At 45.9% G+C, this 20617-nt stretch overlaps 1 protein-coding gene across 1 annotated transcript in view; it reads left to right on the forward strand.

The window, feature by feature from the left end:
- The window catches only part of PRAP1 (proline rich acidic protein 1), a 45518-nt gene that overhangs the window by 11769 nt on the left and 13132 nt on the right, over positions 1 to 20617 (forward strand). The window contains exons 2-3 of the mRNA XM_038744443.1: positions 2903 to 2969; positions 20053 to 20108. Coding sequence (XP_038600371.1) covers positions 2903 to 2969; positions 20053 to 20108 — 123 coding nt within the window. The remainder of the gene's footprint in view (positions 1 to 2902; positions 2970 to 20052; positions 20109 to 20617) is intronic.

Raw genomic sequence — 20617 nt, forward strand, 5'->3', positions numbered from 1 at the left:
GTCACTTCTCTGGCCCTCAGTTTCCTCAGTTGTAAAATAGGGATCTAGTACCTGTCCTTCCTCCCTCCCACTTAGCCCGGGAGCCCCATGAGGGACAGAGACAGTGTCCGACCTGGTTATCATGTATCTGCTCCAAACCTTAGAACAGTGCTTGACGCATAATAAAGGCTTAATAAATACCACACACAAAAATTTCCACAACCTCTGAACCTACTTCACTTATACACTCTGTTACTCTCCCTACCTGAGAAGCAGCATTCCTTAGTGGCAAGAGGCCAGGCTTGCGAGTCCGAGGACTTGGATTCTAATCCTGGCTCCGCCACTTATCGGCTGTGTGACCTTGGGCAAGTCACTTAACTTCTCAGGGCCTCAGTGACCTCGTATGTAAAATGGATTAAAAGTGTGAGCCCCACATGGGACAATCCGATTACCCTGTATCTACCCCAGCGCTTAGAACAGTGCTTGGCACGTAGTAAGTGCTTAACAAATGCCAACGTTATTATCATTATTATTAATTCATTTGCATGTCTGTCTTCCCCACTAGACTGTAAACTCCCTGGGGACAGGACTATTCTATTTATTTTATTTTGTTAATATGTTTTGTTGTCTGTCTCCCCCTTCTAGACCGTGAGCCCGTTGTTGGGTAGGGACCGTCTCAATATGTTGCCGAATTGTACTTCCCAAGCGCTTAGTACAGTGCTCTGCACACAGTAAGCACTCAATACGATTGAATGAATGAATGGCAAGGATTTCTTACTCTTTTGTGCTCTCCCAAGTCCTTAGTACAGTGCTTTGTAGACAGTAGAATTGAGTACCAACTCTGGCCTAGTTCTCTAACCACAACAAGCTTACAGTCTAGAGGGTCGAGCCATCTATTCTTTCATTCACTTATTCAAATATATTGAGGGCCTACACGTGACCAAACACTATAGCACTCAATGAATACCACTGATTGATAGATTGATTCCATTCCCCAGTTGCTAGGGACATGTCTTCCCCTCCATCCCCCATCACCTGGGGCATGGCATAGTGGACAGAGTCTCTGCCTGGGAGTCAGAAGGTTATGGGTTCTAATCCCAGCTCTGCTAGTTGTCTGCAGTGTGACACTGGGAAGTCACTTCACTCCTCTGTGCCTCAGTTACCTCATCCGTAAAATGGGGAAATGAGACTGTGAGCCTCACTTGGGACAAAGGACTGGGTCCAACCCGATTTGCTTGTATCCACCCCAGTGCTTGGTACAGTGACTGGCACAAAGTAAGTGCTTAACAAATACCATAATCATTATTATTATGTCTTCCTCTCCATCCCCCATCACCTGGGTCATTTCTCCCGCTCCACGGGCTTGGGAGTCACAGGACGTGGGTTCTAATAATAATAATGGCATTTATTAAGTGCTTACCATGTGCCAAGCACAGTTCTAAGTGCTGGGGAGGTTACAAGGTGATCAGGTTGTCCCACGGGGGGCTCACAGTCTTCATCCCCATTTGACAGATGAGGTCACTGAGGCCCAGAGAAGTGAAGTGACTTGCCCAAAGCCACACAGCTGACAACTGGCAGAGCCGAGATTTGAACCCATGACCTCTGACTTCTAATCCCCGTTCCGCCACTTGTCTGCTGTGTGACCTTGGGCAAGTCACTTAAGTTCTCTGTGCTTCAGTTACCTGATCTGTAAAATGGGGATTAAACTTGCGAGCCCCACGTGGAACAACCTGATTACCTTGTATCTACCCCGGCACTTAGAACAGTGCTTGGCACATAGTAAGCGCTTAACAAGTACTATAATTTTATTATATATTAATTATTATGTCTTCCCCTCCGTTTATATATATAAATATATTATTATTATAGTAATAATTTACTATAAATTATTATATATTAATTATTATGTCTTCCCCTCCATCCCCCATCACCTGGGACATGTCTTCTCCATCCTCCGTTACCTGGGACACGTCTTACCTTCCACCTCCCAGGCACTTGGGACGAGTGGTTTTCAAGCTCTGAAGATGATCTCTTGTGACTTCCAGGGTGGACAGTTCTGGTTTTACTGCCCTACAAGAGAACCATCAGGGTTCCAGCTCTGTCTTCAGAGGTCAGGGCCCTTACCATCCAATGCCAGCTTGCCAGCTTATTGGAAAGAGCCCGGGCTTGGGAGTCAGAGGTCATGGGTTCTAATCCTGGCTCTGCCACTTATCAGCTAAGTGACTTCGGGCAAGTCACTTAACGTCTCTGGGCCTCAGTTCCCTCATCTGTCAAACGGGGATTAAGACTGTGAGCCCCACGTGGGACTTCATTAACTTGTATCTATCCCAGCGCTTAGAACAGTGCTTGGCACATAGTAAGCACTTAACAAATACTGTTATTATTATTATTATATCTCTATTCTGCAAGACCTCTGGCACGGGTGGTTCAGGGGAGCTGGGGGAAGGGTCACCTGGGCTCAATCTCAGGATTAGAGAAGCAGCATGGCTCAATGGAAAGAGTCCAGGCTTTGGAGTCAGAGGTCATGGGTTCAAATCCCCACTCCGCCAATTGTCAGCTGTGTGACTTTGGGCAAGTCACTTCACTTCTCTGGGCTTCAGTTCCCTCATCTGTAAAATGGGGATTAAGACTGTGAGCCCACGTGGGACAAACTAATCACCTTGTCTCCCCAAGCGCTTAGAACAGTGCTTTGCACATAGTAAGCTCTTAACAAATACCATCATTATTATTATTATTATTATTGCCCCTTCCCTGGATTCAGAGTGGAAGCTGAAAGCCCAGACCTGTGGTCCAATGGAAAATGGTGGCCGCGTCCTGGCTCACCTACTAATTCTAATAATAATAATAATAATGATGGCATTTGTTAAGTGTTTACTATGTGCAAAGTACTGTTCTAATTCTAGCTCTTTGGTCACTGTTTCAGGTTGATCTTTTTCACCGGTGTGTTTGTTCTAGTCCTGCAAGGAAACCATGCAGTCCCCAAGTCGAAGGTATGGCTTCACCTCCTCCCTCTCATTTTCACCCCATTCCTGTACGGGAGAAGCAGCGTGGCCCAGTGGAAAGAGCCAGGGCTTTGGAGTCAGAGGTCATGGGTTCAAATCCTGGCTCCACCAATTGTCAGCTGGGTGACTTTGGGCAAGTCACTTAACTTCTCTGAGGCTCAGTTACCTCATCTGGAAAATGGGGATTAAGACTATGAGCTCCCCCATGGGACAACCTGATCACCTTGTAACCTCCCCAGTGCTTAAAACAATGCTTTGCACATAGTAAGCACTTAATAAATGCCATCATTATTATTATTATTACACACACTCATGAACTAGCCTATAACATCTCCTAGCACTAAATTACAGAGCTTTAACATATTCATTTATATTTATGACGATGACGGAATTTCTTAAGCACTTACTATGTGCCACGCACTGTTCTAAGTGCTGGGGGAGATATAAGGTAATCAGGTTGTCCCACATGGGGCTCCCAGTCTAAATCCCCATTTTACAGATGAGATGACTGAGGCACAGAGAAGTGAAGTGACTTGCCCAAAGTCACACAGCTGACAAGTGGCGGTGCTGGGATTAGAACCCATGACCTCTGACTCCCAAGCCCGGGCTCTTTCCACTGAACCACAGTGCTTCTATTTAGGTCCATCTTCCCCTCTAGACTCATTCTAAGCTCGTTGTAATGGCAGTAATAGTAGTAGTAATAGTTGTATTGGTAATAGGATTTATTGGCTGGAAGCTCCTTGTGGGCAGGAAATGTGTCTGTTATATTGTTATACTGTACTCTCCCAAGCGCTTAGTACAGTGCTTTGCACATAGTAAGAGCTCAATAAATACTATCGTTTGATTGAGATGCCATACTGTAAACTAAGCTTTTGGGGAGGATACATTTCCTGGTCATAAAGAGCTTTCACTCTTGCGGTGGAGACAAATTTACAAATAATCAAAATAAATCCTTGAATATACTACAATTAAATTACCATATATATGAACATGCTGATGATGCTGAAAAAGGTGGTGAGGATAAAGACTTCTTAATCAAAAATGATTCATCCTATATCATCCGGCAAATGTTAGGCCCGAGTTTTAGGCCTCAGGACTCCTAAATTCCTCTCAGTGGTTCACCCTGTCTCTAAAATGTTTACGTTCAAGCTCACATGAATGGAACTGAACCCCTGTTAATAAGGGGGCTAGCCTAAGATCATTATGGTCAGAGAACGTATCTGCTCATTCTGTTATATTGTACTCTTCCAAGCTCTCTGCACATAGTAAGCACTCAAAAAAATATCACTGATTGATTGAGTTTCATCATTTGAAATGCATCACCAAATGTATGGCCAGTCCCCAGAGATCTGTAGTCTGGACATAAGTTTGTTGTACTCGATGGTATTCATTAAGTACTTACAAGCAGCGTGGTCTAGTGGATAGAGCACGGTCCTGGGAGTCAGAAGGTCGTGGGTTCTAATCCTGGCTCCAGCGCTTGTCTGCGTGTGACCTTGGGCCAGTCACTTCACTTCTCTGTGCCTCAGCTCCCTCATCTGTAAAATGGGGATTGAGACTGTCAGCCCCACATGGGACAGGGCGCGTCTACAACTCAATTTGCTTGTAGCCACCCCCATGCTGAGTACGACTAGCATATATTAAGCTCTTAAATACTATAATAATAATAATGGCATTTGTTAAGTGCTTACTATGTGCAAAGCACTGTTCTAAGCGCTGGGGAGGATACAAGGTGATCAGGTTGTCCCACGGGGGGCTCACAGTCTTAATCCCCATTTTCCAGATGAGGTCCCTGAGGCCCAGAGAAGAAGTGACTTGCCCAAAGTCACCCAGTTGACAAGTGGCAGAGCCGGGATTTGAACCCATGACCTCTGACTCCAAAGCCCGGGCTCTTTCCACTGAGCCACGCTGCTTCTCTAAGCACTGAAGTGGCTGCTGTCTTCCCTGCCGTGCCACTCCATTCAATTCTTCAAATCCCAGCTCTGCCCATCGTCAGCTGTGTGACTTTGGGCAAGTCACTTCACTTCTCTGGGCCTCAGTTTCCTCATCTGTAAAATAATAATAATAATAATAGCATGTTAGGCGCTTACTATGTGCAAAGCACTGTTCTAAGCGCTGGGGAGGACACAAGGTGATTATTATTAGAGAGAGAGCAGGTATTTTCACCCTATGGTTAAGGAAATTAAGGCCCAGAGAAATTAAGTGACTCGGCCAAGGTCACACAGCAGGCAAGTGGCAGAGTTGGGATTAGAAGCTAGGTGCTCTGACTCCTAGACTTATGCTCCATTCACTAAGCCATACTATCTTTTCTTGAACAAAATCCTTTACGACCCAAGCGGTTTTCTAAGCAGGCTAACAAGACTTTCTTTTTCCCCATCCTGTCTCAAATTTAGCATGTCTGGGGGCAAAAAAAAGTCAGATAAACTGAAATCACGAGAATTAAGTATATGCTCTTCCCCCATTTCTTCAGGATAAAACGCAAAGAAAAACCCCAAACCAACTTTCCTTTGCAATCTCAAGATCCAGGTCCTTTAGGAAAACGTAGTTCTGAAAAGCTTCCCAGCAGTGGCTGAGCTGAATAAAAATCCATCTATTATCTGACACACCATGACTTCCCCTCAGCCTAACGCCAACAAAAAAAAAAGAAATAACCGTTCGCTTTCGGCCTGAAGATCAGTCCAGCAAGGAAAGGAGTCAGTGGGCCCTGGAGGCTGGAAGCTACAAGCTGAGGGAAACAGGGCAGCCAAACCTGGTTGGCTGAGTGTGTCAGTTTCAGGTTGTTGGGGGTGAGCCCATAATAATAATAATGACATTTGTTAAGCGCTTATTGGGTGCAAAGCACCGTTCTGCTACTTCCATTCATCAATCAATCGTATTTATTGAGCACTTACTGTGTGCAGAGCACTGTACTAAGCACTTGGGAGAGAATAATACAACTGTGTGCGTATTTATTACTGTATGTATTTATTTATTTATTTTAATTGTACATATTTTATTTATTTTATTTTGTTAATATGTTTTGTTTGGTTGTCTGTCTGTCAACCCCTTCTAGACGGTGAGCCTGCTGTTGGGTAGGGACCGTCTCTATGTGTTGCAAATTTGTACTTCCCAAGCGCTTAGTACAGTGCTTTGCACACAGTAAGCGCTCAAAAAATACTACTGAATGAATGAATGAACTGATACATTCCCTGATCACCACAAGCTTTATTTCTGGGGGAATACAGAGAATTTGGTCACCTTTTCCAGCGAGTCCCTCTCCCATTTTCCTGGAGGTGAACAAACAGTTCATGGCAGGGTAGGGGTTTTTTTTAATGCTAGTTATTGACTGCTTACTAGGTGCCGAACACTGGGGTGTTACAAGTTAGACTGGACACAGTCCCTGTCCCACATAGGGCTTACAGTCTAAGTAGGAGGGAGAATCAATCAATCGTATTTATTGAGCGCTTACTGTGTGCAGAGCACTGCACTAAGCGTTTGGGAAGTACAAGTTGGCAACACATAGAGACAGTCCCTACCCAACAGCGGGCTCACAGTCTAGAAGACTGTAGAACAGGTATTTAATCCCCATTTTACAGTTGAGGAACAGAGCAGAGAGAATTTAAGTGACTTGCCCAAGACCACAGAGGAAGTAATTGGCAGAACTGGGATTAGAACCCAGATACTCTAACTCCCAGCCCCGTCCTCTTTCCACTATGCGGTGCTGCTTCTCCCAGCTTCTCCCAGGATTAGGACGCAGATGATAATTAGTGGAGGATGAGAGGATTTGGGAATCCCTTTCCCTTCCATCCGTCCTAAGGCTTTGGACCTGTACTCTTACAATCAGTCAATGGTATTTATTGAATGCTTACGTGCAGAACACTGTACTAAGCACTTGGAAAAGCATGGCCTAGTGGAACGATCCTGGGTTTGGGAGTCAGAGGTTGTGGGTTCTAATCCTAGCCCCACCGCTTGTCAGCTGTGTGGCTTTGGGCAAGTCACTTCACTTCTCTGTGCTTCAGTTACCTCATCTGTAAAACGGGGATTAAGATTGTGAGCCCCATGTGGGACAACCTAATTGCCTTGTATCTACCCCAGCGCTTAGAACATTGCTTGGCACATAATAAGCACTTTAACAAGTACCAACATTATTATTATTATTACAATATAATGCAGTTGATAGTCTTGCTCCCTGCCCACAAGCTGATAGCCAAGAGGTGCAGATTCATACGGACTGTACGTATCTGTAGTTTATTTATATTAATGTCTGTCCCCACCCCCTAAACTGTAAGTGTGCTATGGGCAGGGAATGTGTCTGCTTATTGGTATATCGACCTCTCCCAAGCACTTAGTAAAATGTTTGGCACTCAGTAAGTGCTCAGTAAATATGACTGACTGACTGAATGTCACCTGATCCAATGCCCAGAAGATCAGATGCTGCAGGTATTTATCGCCTGTGCTCCTAGGCCATTCCAGCTTCTGGCCTAAGGTTATCCAATCTCCACCCTCCCCGCCTCCTCTGTACCCAATTTGTTTGGCGAGGGGCCGAGGGACACCTTCTGTATTTCCAGCTTGGGCTGTCAATCTAGCAGTTTTGGTTGTGGGGGCAGTATCCCACCCGCACTTCCGAGTTCTGCCTTAATGGCACGGGTGGTCACGAGGTAGCATTTGACCTTGAGATGGTGGGCACCCTGGGGTCACCTTGGGACTCTGAATCAGACCCCCATCCAGACAGGCTGCTCTGATCTCGGCCCTGCAGCCAGAGCTGACTCCCTCTGGCCTGGAACGCCCTTCCTCCTCATATCCTATCGACGATTACCCTCTCCCATTTCAAAGACTTATCGAAGGCACATCTCATTTCAAAGACTTATTGAAGGCACATCTCCCCCAAGAACTCTTCCCCTGACTAAGCCCTCCTTTCCTCTTCTCCCACTCCCTTCTATGTCACCCTGACTTGTTCCCTTTATTCATCCCTCCCTCCCAGCCCCACAGCACTTATAATAATAATAGTAATGGTATTTGTTAAGCACTTACTATGTGCAAAGCACTGTTCTAAGCGCCAGGGGAGTTACAAGGTGATCAGGTTGTCCCATGTGGGGCTCACAGTTTTAATAATAATAATGGAATTTATTAAGAGTTTACTATGTGCAAAGCACTGTTCTAAGCGCTGGGGAGGTTACAAGGTGGTCAGGTTGTCCCAAAGGGGGCTCACAGTCTTAATCCCCATTTTACAAATGAGGTAACCGAGGCACAGAGAAGTTAAGTGACTTGCCCAAAGTCACACAGCTGACAAGTGGCAGAGTCAGGATTTGAACCCATGACCTCTGACTCCAAAGCCCTGGCTCTTTCCACTTGATTCATATCTGTCATTTATTCATAGTAATGTCTGTCTCCCCCTCTAGACTGTAAGCTCATTGTGGGCAGGGAATGTGTCTGTTCATTGATATATTGTACTCTCCCAAACACTTAGTACAGGGTTCTGCACACAGTAAGCACTCCATAAATATTCATTCATTCAATTGTATTTATTGAGTGCTTACTGTGTGCAGAGCACTGTACTAAGCCCTTGGGAAATACAAGTTGGCAACATACAGAGTTGGTCCCTACCCAACAACAGGCTCAGTCTAGAAGGGGGAGACAGACAACAAAACAAAACATGCGGACAGGTGTCAAGTCATCAGAATAAATAGAATTAAAGCTAAATGTACATCATTAACAAAATAAATATGACTGACTGAATGAACAAATGAATGAATTTGAAAGCACCTCACCTCCCTTCAGAAGCAGGGCCACAGAAAGCCACTTCGGGGCTGTGGTGTTGCATCTGGGTCTGGTCATCAGGAGGGCGGGAGGGGGAAACGGACGAGATTCTCCTCACGACTTCTGGACACTTTCTCTGGCTCGTTGGAGACCCCAGCCCCCTCTGAAGTCCTCTAAATAATGCCAGAGATTGAGGAGCAGAAAGGAATTGAGTGTTTACTAAAGAGCTCTGTAGCCACCACAGAAACTTTAGATCTGAATCAGCTTTGGTCTCTGATTTTTGGAGCTGTAATAAAAAAAAGTTGCAAGTTACAGCCTCCTTTTATCCCCCAAACAACCCAATTTTCAAAAGCAGGGTTTCCCCAACGCAGGCAACTTGGAAGTCATTGGGGGCTTGAGGGTAGGGGGAGGCAGGAAGGGGAGAACTCCAGCAAAGAGCTAAGCAGTGTGGCTTAGTGGAAAGAGAATGGGCTTGGGAGTCAGAGGTCGTGGGTTCTAATCCTGACTCAGCCACTTGTCAGCTGTGTGACTTTGGGTAAGTCACTTAATTTCTCTGTGCCTCAGTTCCCTCATCTGTAAAATGGAGATTAAGACTGTGAGTCCCACATGGGACAACCTGATGACCTTGTATCTACCCCAGCGCTAAGATTAGTGCTTGGCATATAGTAAGCGCTTAACAAACACCATCATCATCTTCCTGAGATGGTTGCTTTCAAACGTCCCAGCCGCTGGCCACCACACCAGAAAATTTAAAGGACAATATCAGGGCTGGTCTGGCTCAGGGATTTATTTCCAGACAAAATTTATACGCTCATGGCCCCTTTAACCTTCTGGAGGCTTAGCAAACATTTCAAGAATTTCTATGACAGTCAGGAGGTGATGAGGGACCTCTGGTGTCTGACAAGTTTCTGGAAAGAAGCTCAAAGCCCTTTATAATCATGATCTTCATTAACCTCACAATGACTCTGTCAGGAGGAATTATCCTAATTTTACAGTCACAGAATCCGGTTAAGTGCCTAGTCCAGAGTATTAAACTCACTTCAATCAAATTAGCAGAGACCATTTTGCATTGACTTTATTGTACTGACTCTCACAAGTGCTTAGCACAGTGCCTGGCACACAGTGAATGCTCAAGAAATCCTAATGATTGGTTGACTGGTTTGAAGAGTCAATCAGTGGTATTTAGAGAATGCCTTTTGTGTGCAGAGTACCATATTGAGTGCTTGGAAAAGTACATTTCAATCAATCATTCATATTTATTGAGCCTTAGCTATGTGCAGAGCACAGTACTAAGCGCTAGCTCTCTTCCTCCCTTCAAAGCCCTACTGAGAGCTCACCTCTTCCAGGAGGCCTTCCCAAACTGATTCCCCCACCCTTTTCCTCTACTCCTCCTTCCCTCCCCATCGCCTCCACTCCCTTCCTCTGTCTTACCTCCTTCCCTTCCCCACAGCACCTGTGTATATATATGCATATTATTCTATTTTTTAAAGAGTACATATCTATAATTATAATTATCTATTTTGATGGTATTAACGTCTGTCTACTTGTTTTGTTGTCTGTCTCCCCCTTCTAGAATGTGAGTCCATTGTTGGGTAGGGATTGTCTATCTGTTCCTGAATTGTACTGTCCCAGCGCTTAGTACAGTGCTCTGCACACAGTAAGCGCTCAATAAATGTGATTGAATGAATGAATTAATTAAATTACTCATTCAACCATATTATTGAGTACTTACTGTGTGCAGAGCACCGTACTAAGCACTTGGAAGCATACAATGTAGCAATTGTAACAATTGTTTCCCTTCAAAGCCCTACTGAGAGCTCACCTCCTCCAGGAGGCCTTCCCAGACTAAGCCCCCCCTTCCTCTCCTCCCCCGCGCCCTACCTCCTTCCCCTCCCCACAGCACCTGTATGTTTGTACAGATTTATTACTCTATTTTACTTGTACATATTTACTATTCTATTTATTTTATTTTGTTAATATGTTTTGTTTAGTTGTCTGTTTCCCCCTTCTAGACTGTGAGCCCGCTGTTGGGCAGGGACTGTCTCTATATGTTGCCAACTTGTACTTCCCAAGCGCTTAGTACAGTGCTCTGCACACAGTAAGCGCTCAATAAATACAATTGAATGAATGAATGAACAATAAACTGACACATTCCCTGCCCACCATGAGCTTACAGTCTGGGGGGCGGAAGAGACAGAAATTAACATAAATAAATTACAGATATAAGTGCTGTGGGGCTGGGAGGGGGAGATGAATAGAGGGAACAAGTCAGGGTGATGCAGATGGAAATGGGGGAAGAAGAATGGAGGGTTTGGTCAGGGAAGGCCTCTTGGAGGAGATGGGCCTTTAATAAGACTTTGAAAGTGGGGAGAATAATTGTCTATCAGATTTGAGGAGGGAGGGCGTACCGGGCACGGTACGGGCCAAAGCGGGGCACGGGCAAGGGGTTAGCTGCAAGATAGATGAGATCGAGGTACAGTGAGAAAGTTAGAAATAGAAGAGAGAAGTGTATGGGCTTGGGAGAGTACAACAGAATTAGCAGACATGTTCCCTGCCCATAATGAGTTCACAGTCTGCAGTCTAACTTCACCCTATTCCCCCTCAAAAACACACACACAACTGAGAAGCAGCTGAGCAGAGTGTCTAAACTGCAGGCCTGGAAGTCAAAAGGTCATGGGTTCTAATCCCAGCTCTGCTACTTGTCTGCTGTGTGACCTTGGACAAATCACTTCCTATCTCTGGGCCTCAGTTCCCTCATCTATAAAATGGGGATTGAGACCGTGAACCCCACGCGGCTCACGGACTGTGTCTAATCTGATCTGCTTGTATCCACCCCAGTACTCAGTACAGTACCTGGCACATAGTTAAGTGCTCAACAAATACCATAATTATTACTACTGCATAGCTGCATCACACATTCAGTTGAGTCCCCACTCCCCAAATACTTAGGTACTCACTCATTCAATCATATTTATTATTCAATCGTATTTATTGAGCACTTACTGCGGGCAAAACACTGTACTAAATTGTAATCTGTCAATAAATGGTATTTATTAAGCACTTAATGTGCGCAGAGCACTATACTGTGTGCCACGAGCCCCTGGTTCGTACCAACCAGGATCTTCCTGGATCGGGGGAGCCTCGGTGACACGTAGTAGAAGTCAAACCACACCTCTGACCACCAAGGTTACTGGGGAAAGGTTTTAACTTCGTTTTACCAGAGTGAAAGTTAGTGACAGATACATACACTCACCCACTCCACCAAGGGTCCAGTCTGTGGTCAAAGGAGCCCGTTCTGCCAATGCTACTTCTTTCTGCTTCCAAGTGCTGCTCTCAGTGGGCTTCCTTCTTGCTTCACTGCAGGCTTCTGCTCCGGGTGCTCTTCATGCTATCTCCATGTACTTCCTCACGATTCAAAGCAACCACCTTTTACCTGCCTTAGGTGTCACAGGTGTGGCTCTATGTGGCAATCACTGATTGGTCCAGGCCCGTTACTGGGTAGAACAGGGAGAGAAAGGCCCATCATCATCATCAATCGTATTTATTGAGCGCTTACTGTGTGCAGAGCACTGTACTAAGCGCTTGGGAAGTACAAATTGGCAACATATAGAGACAGTCCCTACCCAACAGTGGGCTCACAGTCTAAAAGGGGGAGACAAAAGCAAACATACTAACAAAATAAAATAAATAGAATAGATATGTACAAGTAAAATAAATAAATAAATAGAGTAATAAATATGTACAAACATATATACATATATACAGGTGCTGCGGGGAAGGGAAGGAGGTAAGATGGGGGGATGGAGAGGGGGACGAGGGGGAGAGGAAGGAAGGGGCTCAGTGTGGGAAGGCCTCCTGGAGGAGGTGAGCTCTCAGTAGGGCCTTGAAGGGAGGAAGAGAGCTAGCTTGGCGGATGGGCAGAGGGAGGGCATTCCAGGCCCGGGGGATGACGTGGGCCGGGGGTCGATGGCGGGACAGGCGAGAACGAGGTGCGGTGAGGAGATTAGCGGCGGAGGAGCAGAGGGTGCGGGCTGGGCTGGAGAAGGAGAGAAGGGAGGTGAGGTAGGAGGGGGCGAGGTGATGGACAGCCTTGAAGCCCAGGGTGAGGAGTTTCTGCCTGATGCACAGGTTGATTGGTAGCCACTGGAGATTTTTGAGGAGGGGAGTAATATGCCCAGAGCGTTTCTGGACAAAGATAATCCGGGCAGCAGCATGAAGTATGGATTGAAGTGGGGAGAGACACGAGGATGGGAGGCATGAGAGACACGAGGCCAACTCCCTCCTTGCTTTCCCCCAACAGGCCCACCATCACCTGTCTCAGATAGAGCCCATCAGCCCCTTCCCCAGTCTCTTCCTTCTTGTCATTCACAGGATCACAAACAGTCATTAATAAGGCAGTTTGCTGTGGGCTCACCACACTAAGCACGTGGAAAAGTACAATAAACAGTGACATTCCCTGCTCCCAGCCTCACAGTCTAGCCCCTCCCTGGAACCACTGTGGTATTTGTTATAATAATAATAATAATAATAGCATTTGTTAAGCACTTAATCATTCATTCAATTCATTCAATCATATTTATTGAGCACTTACTGTGTGCAGAGCACTGTACTAAGTGTTTGGGAAGTACAAGTCGGCAACATAAAGAGACGGTCCCTACCCACCAACAGGTCACAGTCTAGAAGAGGGAGATAGTCAACGAAGTAAAACATGTAGACAGGTGACTACTATTTGCAAAGCACTGTTCTAAGCGCTGGGGGGGATACAAGGTCATCAGGTTGTTCCACTTGGGGCTCACAGTCTTAATCCCCATTCTACAGATGAGGGGACTGAGGACCAGAGAAGTGAAGTGACTTTTCCAAAGTCACGCAGCTGACAAGCGGTGGAGCCAGGATTAGAACCCATGACCTCTGACTCCCAAGCCCGGGCTCTTTCCACTGAGCCACACTGCTTCTCTATGAGTTTACTATGTCAGGCACTATTCTAAGTGCTGGAAAGGTACAAAATAATCCGTGTCCCACTCAGGACTCACAATCTAAGTCGGAGGGAGAACAGGTGTTGAATTCCCATTTTACAGATGAGGTAACTGAGGTACAGGCACATTAAAAATGATTGCCCAAGGTCACACAGCAGGCACGTGGCAGAGGCAGGATTAGAACCAAGGATCTCTGGCCCCCAGAACATGATCTTTCCACTAGGCCATGCGACTCCTAGGGCACTTACGTCATACGTTAAACTCTATTGCTTTCCGTACATTTGCAGTTTTTTCTTTTAGCATCTATATTCCTAGCTACTGTTGAACTGTCCCAGGGACTTAAGGCAGAGTAAGCAGCTAATAAATGCAATTGACTGATTGATCGATTTCGATAAAAGACAAGGTTTCCTTCCCTCAGGAACTTTAGCCCTTTCCCTCAGCGCCACCTCGGCTGAGCCATTAACCCCAGCCTGTGAAATAATAATTGTAATATTTTTTAAGTGCTTATTCTGTGCCAGGCATCGTACTAAGCACTGGGGTGGACACAGTAAACTAGGTTGGACCCAGTTCTTGTCCCACGTAGGACTCAAGGTCTTAATCCTGATTTTACAGAGAAGGGAACTGAGGCCCAGAGAAGTGAAAGTCACACAGCAAGTAACTGGTGGAGCCGGGATTAGAGCCCGCGATCTTCTGATTCCTAGGCCCGTGCTCTATCTATTAGGCCACACTGCTTCTCTATGTCTGTCCAGGGGCTGGCTGAGCATAGCGCTGGGTATCTCTGCCCGCAACAGGCCCGGATCTGAGTTCGAAGTAACCTCAGCCCACGCTGGAGCATGAGACCAGGAGATACTGGCATGGAAGCCCTGTGCGTGACCAAGCAATTCCACTGCAAGGGGGGATACCGGCCATTTCAAGGTCAAAATCTTGGAACTTGGAAGTGAGGGTGGGATCCCACCCCCCACGACCAAATCTGCTAGATTGACAGCCCGAGCCGGGAATACAGAAGGTGTCCCTCACCCCCGTGCCAATCAAATTAGATATGGAGGATGGGGGAGGGCAGAGATTGGATAAACTGAGGCTGGAAGCTGGTATGGCCAAGGGGCACAGGTGATAAATACCTGTCGCCTCTGACCTTTTGGGGTCAGAGCACCGAGACACGCAGCAGCAGCGGCCCATGTGTCTCTCTCTGCCCAGAAGGCCAGGTGCCCACTCTGCAACCAGAACCAACACACTGAGGCAAGGGCCGCGGGACGGGTGACTGTCTCGTCGGTGGGACCCAGGAGCCCCGCTGCTGATGGGAATCATGAGTGGATTCCTCCCATGTAGGAAGAGCACATGCTGAGAGCTAGCCGCCCACCAAGTGCGCGGGGAATGGAATGAATTCCTCCCATCTGGGAAAGTAAGTGGATTCTTCCCGAGTGCGAAGTGCACATGGGTGAGAGCTAGCCGCCTCACCCACGCGCGATTAACGTATGATTGTGTTCCTCCCGTTAGGGAAGCTCGAATATTGCTAATTGATTACATTCCTCCCGAAAGGGAAGCTCAATCCATTGCGCCTAAACAACTAAATAATTCAATCCGCCTAGCGGAATAAATTTTATATAAAACTCAGGCTTTTCGTCCCCAGCCTCTCTCTCTCTCTCTCTCTCTCTCTCTCGCCTTGCCGATCACTGAACGAACCCGTCCCCGGATGACAGGTGACTTGGCCTCAGTTCCCTCATCTGTAAAATGGGGATTGAGCCTGTGAGCCCCATAAGGGACATGGACTGTGTCAGACTCAATTTGCTTGCATCTACCCCAGCACTTAGTACAGTGCCAGGCACATAGGAAACAGTGTGGTTTAGTGGAAAGAGCATAGGCTTGGGAGTCAGAGGTTGAGGGTTCTAATCCCAGCTCCACCACTTATCAGCTGTGTGACTTTGTATTATCATTACATGTAATTATTACATAATTACAATAATATAGTTATTATATTATTATAAAGATAATTATTATAATGATTATTATTATTACTAAGTGCTTGGGAGAGCACAATATAATAATATAGCACACATTCCCTGCCCACTGCGAGCTTACAATCTACAGGGAGAGACAGACATCAATATAAATAAATAAAATTAAAAGTATGTACCTAAGGGTTGTTAAGTTGTGTGGGGGGGAATGAATAAATGGAGCAACTTCTCTGTGCCTCAATTACCTCATCTGTAAATTGGAGATGAAGACTGTGAGCCTCACGTGGAGCAACTTGATTACGTTGTATCTACTCCGGTGCTTAGAACAGTGCTTGGCACGTAGTAAGTGCTTAACAAATACCATTATTATTATTAAGAGAAGCAGCATGGCTCAATTGAAAAGAGCAAGGCCTTTGGAGTCAGAGGTCACGGGTTCAAATCCAGGCTCCGCCAATTGTCAACTGGGTGACTTTGGGCAAGTCACTTCACTTCTCTGTGCCTCAGTTCCCTCATCTGTAAAATGGGGATTAAGACTGTGAGCCCCCCGTGGGACAACCTGATCACCTTGTAACCTCCCCAGCGCTTAGAACAGTACTTTGCACATAATAAGCGCTTAACAAATGCCATCATTATTAAGTCAGTCGGAAGCAGCATGGCCTAGTGGAAAGACACTGGGAGTCAAAGGACCTGCATTCTAATCCTGGCTCCACCACGGACCTGCTGTGTGACCTTGGGCAAGTCACTTCACTTCTCTGTGCTTCAGTTCCCTCATCTAATAATAATAATTTTGGTATTTGTTAAGCATTTACTGAGTGCCAGGAACTGTAACAAAGTGCTGGGGTAGATTCAGGGAAAGCCTCCTGGATTTCAGGAGGGCTTTGAAGATGGGAGGAGCTGGGGTCTCATGGGCTTGAAGGGTGAAAACGTTCCAGATAAGGGGAAAGGCGCCTGCCCAGAGTCTGAAGACTTATGGCTTTTTTGCTCAATTCAGGACAAGAGGATGAGAAAGAAGCCAATCAGTCAATCAATGGTATCTACTGAGTGCTTACTATATGTAGGACACTGTACTGCGTGTCAGTCAGTCATATTTATGGAGCACTTAATATGTACAGAGTACAGTGCCTGGTACATAGTAAGCACTTAACAAATACCACAATTATAATTATTATTACTAAGAGCTTGGGAGAGTACAATATAATAATATAGCACACATTCCCTGCCCACCGCGAGCTTACAATCTAGAGGGAGAGACAGGCGTTAATATAAATAAATAAAATTAAAGATATGTACCTAAGGGTTGTGGGGTTGGGAGGGGGATGAATAAATGGAGCAAGTCAAGGAGATGCAGAAGGGAGTGGGAGAAGAGGAAAGGAGGGCTTAGTCAAGGAAGGCCTTTTGGAGGAGGTGTGCCTTGGGAGAGCACAGTACAACAGAATTAATTGAAAATATGTCCAAAACAGAGCTTCTTATCTTCCCACCCAAACCCTGCCCTCCCCCTGACTTTCCCATCACTGTAGATGGCACCACTGTCCTTTCTGTCTCACAAGCCCGTAACCTGTGTATATGTTTGTACAGATTTATTACTCTATTTATTTTCCTTGTACATATTTACTATTCTATTTATTTTGTTAGTGATGTGCATTTAGCTCTAATTCTATTTGTTCTGACAACTTGACACCTGTCCACATGTTTTGTTTTGATGTCTTTCTCCCCCTTCTAGGCTGTGAGCCCGTTGTTGGGTAGGGACCGTCTCTATATGTTGCCGACTTGCACTTCCCTAGCGCTTAGTACAGTGCTCTTCACACAGTAAGCTCTCAGTAAATACGATTGAATGAATGAATGAATGAAAATCCTTGACTCTTCTCTCTCATTCAACCCACATAATCAGTCCATCACCAAATCCCATCAGTCCCACCTTCACAACATCGCTAAAACCCACGCTTTCCTCTCCATCCATACTGCTACCACATAAATACAGTCACTCATTCTTTCCCACCTGGATTACTGCATCAGCCTCCTTGCTGACCTCCCAGCTTCCAGTCTCTCCCCACTCCAGTACATACTTTACTCAGCTGCCTGGATCATTTTCCTACAAAACTGTTCTGGACATGTCACCCCACTCCTCAAAAAACTCCAGTAGTTGCCCATCCAGCCCCATATCAAACAAAAACTCCTCTCCATTGGCTTTAAAGCTCTCCATCACCTCGCCCCCTCCTATCTCACCTCACTTCTCTCCTTCTACAACCCAGGCCGCACACTTCACTCCTCTAATGCTAGCCTTCTCACTGTACCTTGATCTCACCCGTCTTGCCGCCGACCCCTAGCCCACATCCTGCCTCTGGCCTGGAAACTCCTCCTTCCTCTAATCTGACAGACAACCACTATCCCCAGTTTCAAAGCTATATCTAAGGCTATATCTCCAAGAGACTTTCCCACTTTTCCTCATCTCCCACTCCCTTCTGCATCACCCTGACTTGCTAACTTTGCTCGTCCCCCTCCCAGTCCCAGAGCTCTTATGTACCAATCTGTAATTTTATCTATCCCTTTACTCTTCCCTCCTCCCAGCCCTAAAGCACTTAGAGAAGCAGCATGGCTCAGTGGAAAGAGCCCGGGCTTGGGAGTCAGAGGTCATGGGTTCTAATCTTGACTCCCCCACATGTCTGCTGTGTGACCTTGGGCAAGTCGCTTAACTTCTCTGAGCCTCAGTTACCTCATCTGTAAAATGGGGATTAAGACTGTGAGCCCCACGTGGGACAACCTGATCATCTTGTATTCTCCCCAGCGCTTCGAACAGTGCTTTGCACATAGAAAGCACTTAACAAATGCCATTATTATTAGTATTATTTACATATCTGTCATTTTATTTGTTTGTACTGATGTCTGTCTCCCCCACTCTAGACTGTGAGCTCATTGTGGGCAGGAATATCACTGTTTATTGTTATACTTTCCCGAGCACTTAGTACAGTGCTCTGCACATAGTAAGCACTCAATAAATACGAATGAATGAATGATTAGAAACCAGGTCATGACACCCAGCCATGTCAACCCTCTCCTCAAAAATCTCCAGTGGTTGCCTATCAACCTCCGTATCAAGCAAAAACTCCTCACTACTGGCCTCAAAGCTGTCCATCCCCCTTCCCCCTCCAACCTCACCTCCCTTCTCTCCTTCTCCAGCCCAGTCCACACCTTCCGCTCCTCTGCCACCACTAACCTCCTCACTGGACCTCGTTCTCTCCTGTCCCACCTTCAACCCCTGGTTCACCTCCTATCTCTGGCCTGGAATGCCCTCCCTCCTCACATCTGCCAAACTAGCACACTCTCTCCCTTCAAAGCCCTACTGAAAACTCACCTCCTCCAGGAGGCCTTCCCAGACTAAGCCCCCCTTTTCCTCTGCTCCTCCTCCCCTCCCCATCGCTGTGACCCACTCTCTTTTTCCCCCACCCCACAGCACTTGTGTATGCATGTACATATTTATAATTATAATTCTATTCATTTTTATTAATGATGTGTATATATCTATAATTCTATTTATTTATAATGATGCTACTGATGCCTGTTTACTTGTTTTGATGTCTGTCTCCCCCCTTCTAGACTGTGAGCCCGTGGTGGGCGGGGATTGTCTCTATTTGTTGCTGAATTGTAACTTCCCAAGGGCTTAGTAAAGGGCTCTGCACACAATAAGCGTTCAATAAATATGATTGAATGAATGAATGAAGGTCCTTCTGAATCCCAGGCCTGTGCTCTATCCACTGAGCCACGCTGCTTCAGAATTACCTCACTCTCTGCTAATCCCTATGCTGGAGAGCTTGAGTCAGGGGGCTGGGCAGGTCCAGTGATCAATCAATCAATCAATCGTATTTATTGCGCGCTTACTGTGTGCAGAGCACTGTACTAAGGGCTTGGGAAGTACAAGTTGGCAACATATAGAGACAGTCCCTACCCAACAGTGGGCTCACAGTGATGCCTGGGCAATATAAAAGAGCAGGAAAAGCAGTAATGCAGTCCCCTCCTCCCCCTCCCCATCCCCCCCCCCACCTTACCTCCTTCCCCTCCCCACAGCACCTGTATATATATCTTTGTATGTATTTATTACTCTATTTATTTATTTATTTTATTTGTACATATCTATTCTGTTTATTTTATTTTGTTAATATGTTTTGTTTTGTTCTCTGTCTCCCCCTTCTAGACTGTGAGCCCACTGTTGGGTAGGGACCGTCTCTATATGTTGCCAACTTGTACTTCCCAAGCGATCAGTACAGTGCTCTGCACACAGTAAGCGTTCAATAAATACGGTTGAATGAATGAATGAATAATGAGGGGTGGGGGCTTTGGGGATGGGGGAGTCTCTCCAGAGCGCTCCACCACGGATCCACCCACCTATCAGTTTCCTATTGATTTTCTCCTTCTTTCCAGGTCCTGTTGAACAATGGAAAGGACAGCTCCTCTGAACAGGACACTAATGAGCCAATGTACGTACATTTTAGCTGCATTTAAAGACTTTCTCTGCCTCTCATTTCCTCTCCAGAAAATCAGCCTCGTTCAACCTCTACTACATTTCCGTTCATTTTCACTCTCTCTGACAATCTAATACGTTAAACGATTAGGCGGCGAGAAGCACCTCTAAACCAAAGGACGGCAAAACAAAGTAAGATGAATTTTCTATTGTGGAACTCTTCCGCGATAGAGGAAAGTCTCTCCCTCCTTGAGAATCAATATCTTTAATAGGTTCCCACATAACACAGGGTATTTATTAAATTGGAAAAAAAAATAAACCTGGGGTTAGAGATTAATGAGCAATTAGCCTCGGGCAAAGTCATCCAAACTGTCTTTTTTTCCTCTTCCAACATCCCCAAGTGAGGCCATTAATTACTGAACGATTGTTTCGTTCAAGAGAAAACCCAGGCTAGTGGAATTGGCTGGGATGAAAGGGTTTTAAGCCAAGTTGGCACGTCTCTGTTGTTTGCTTGCTTGTGGTCCT

The sequence above is a fragment of the Tachyglossus aculeatus genome, chromosome 3, assembly GCF_015852505.1.
Source record: "Tachyglossus aculeatus isolate mTacAcu1 chromosome 3, mTacAcu1.pri, whole genome shotgun sequence".
Lineage (NCBI taxonomy): Eukaryota > Metazoa > Chordata > Mammalia > Monotremata > Tachyglossidae > Tachyglossus > Tachyglossus aculeatus.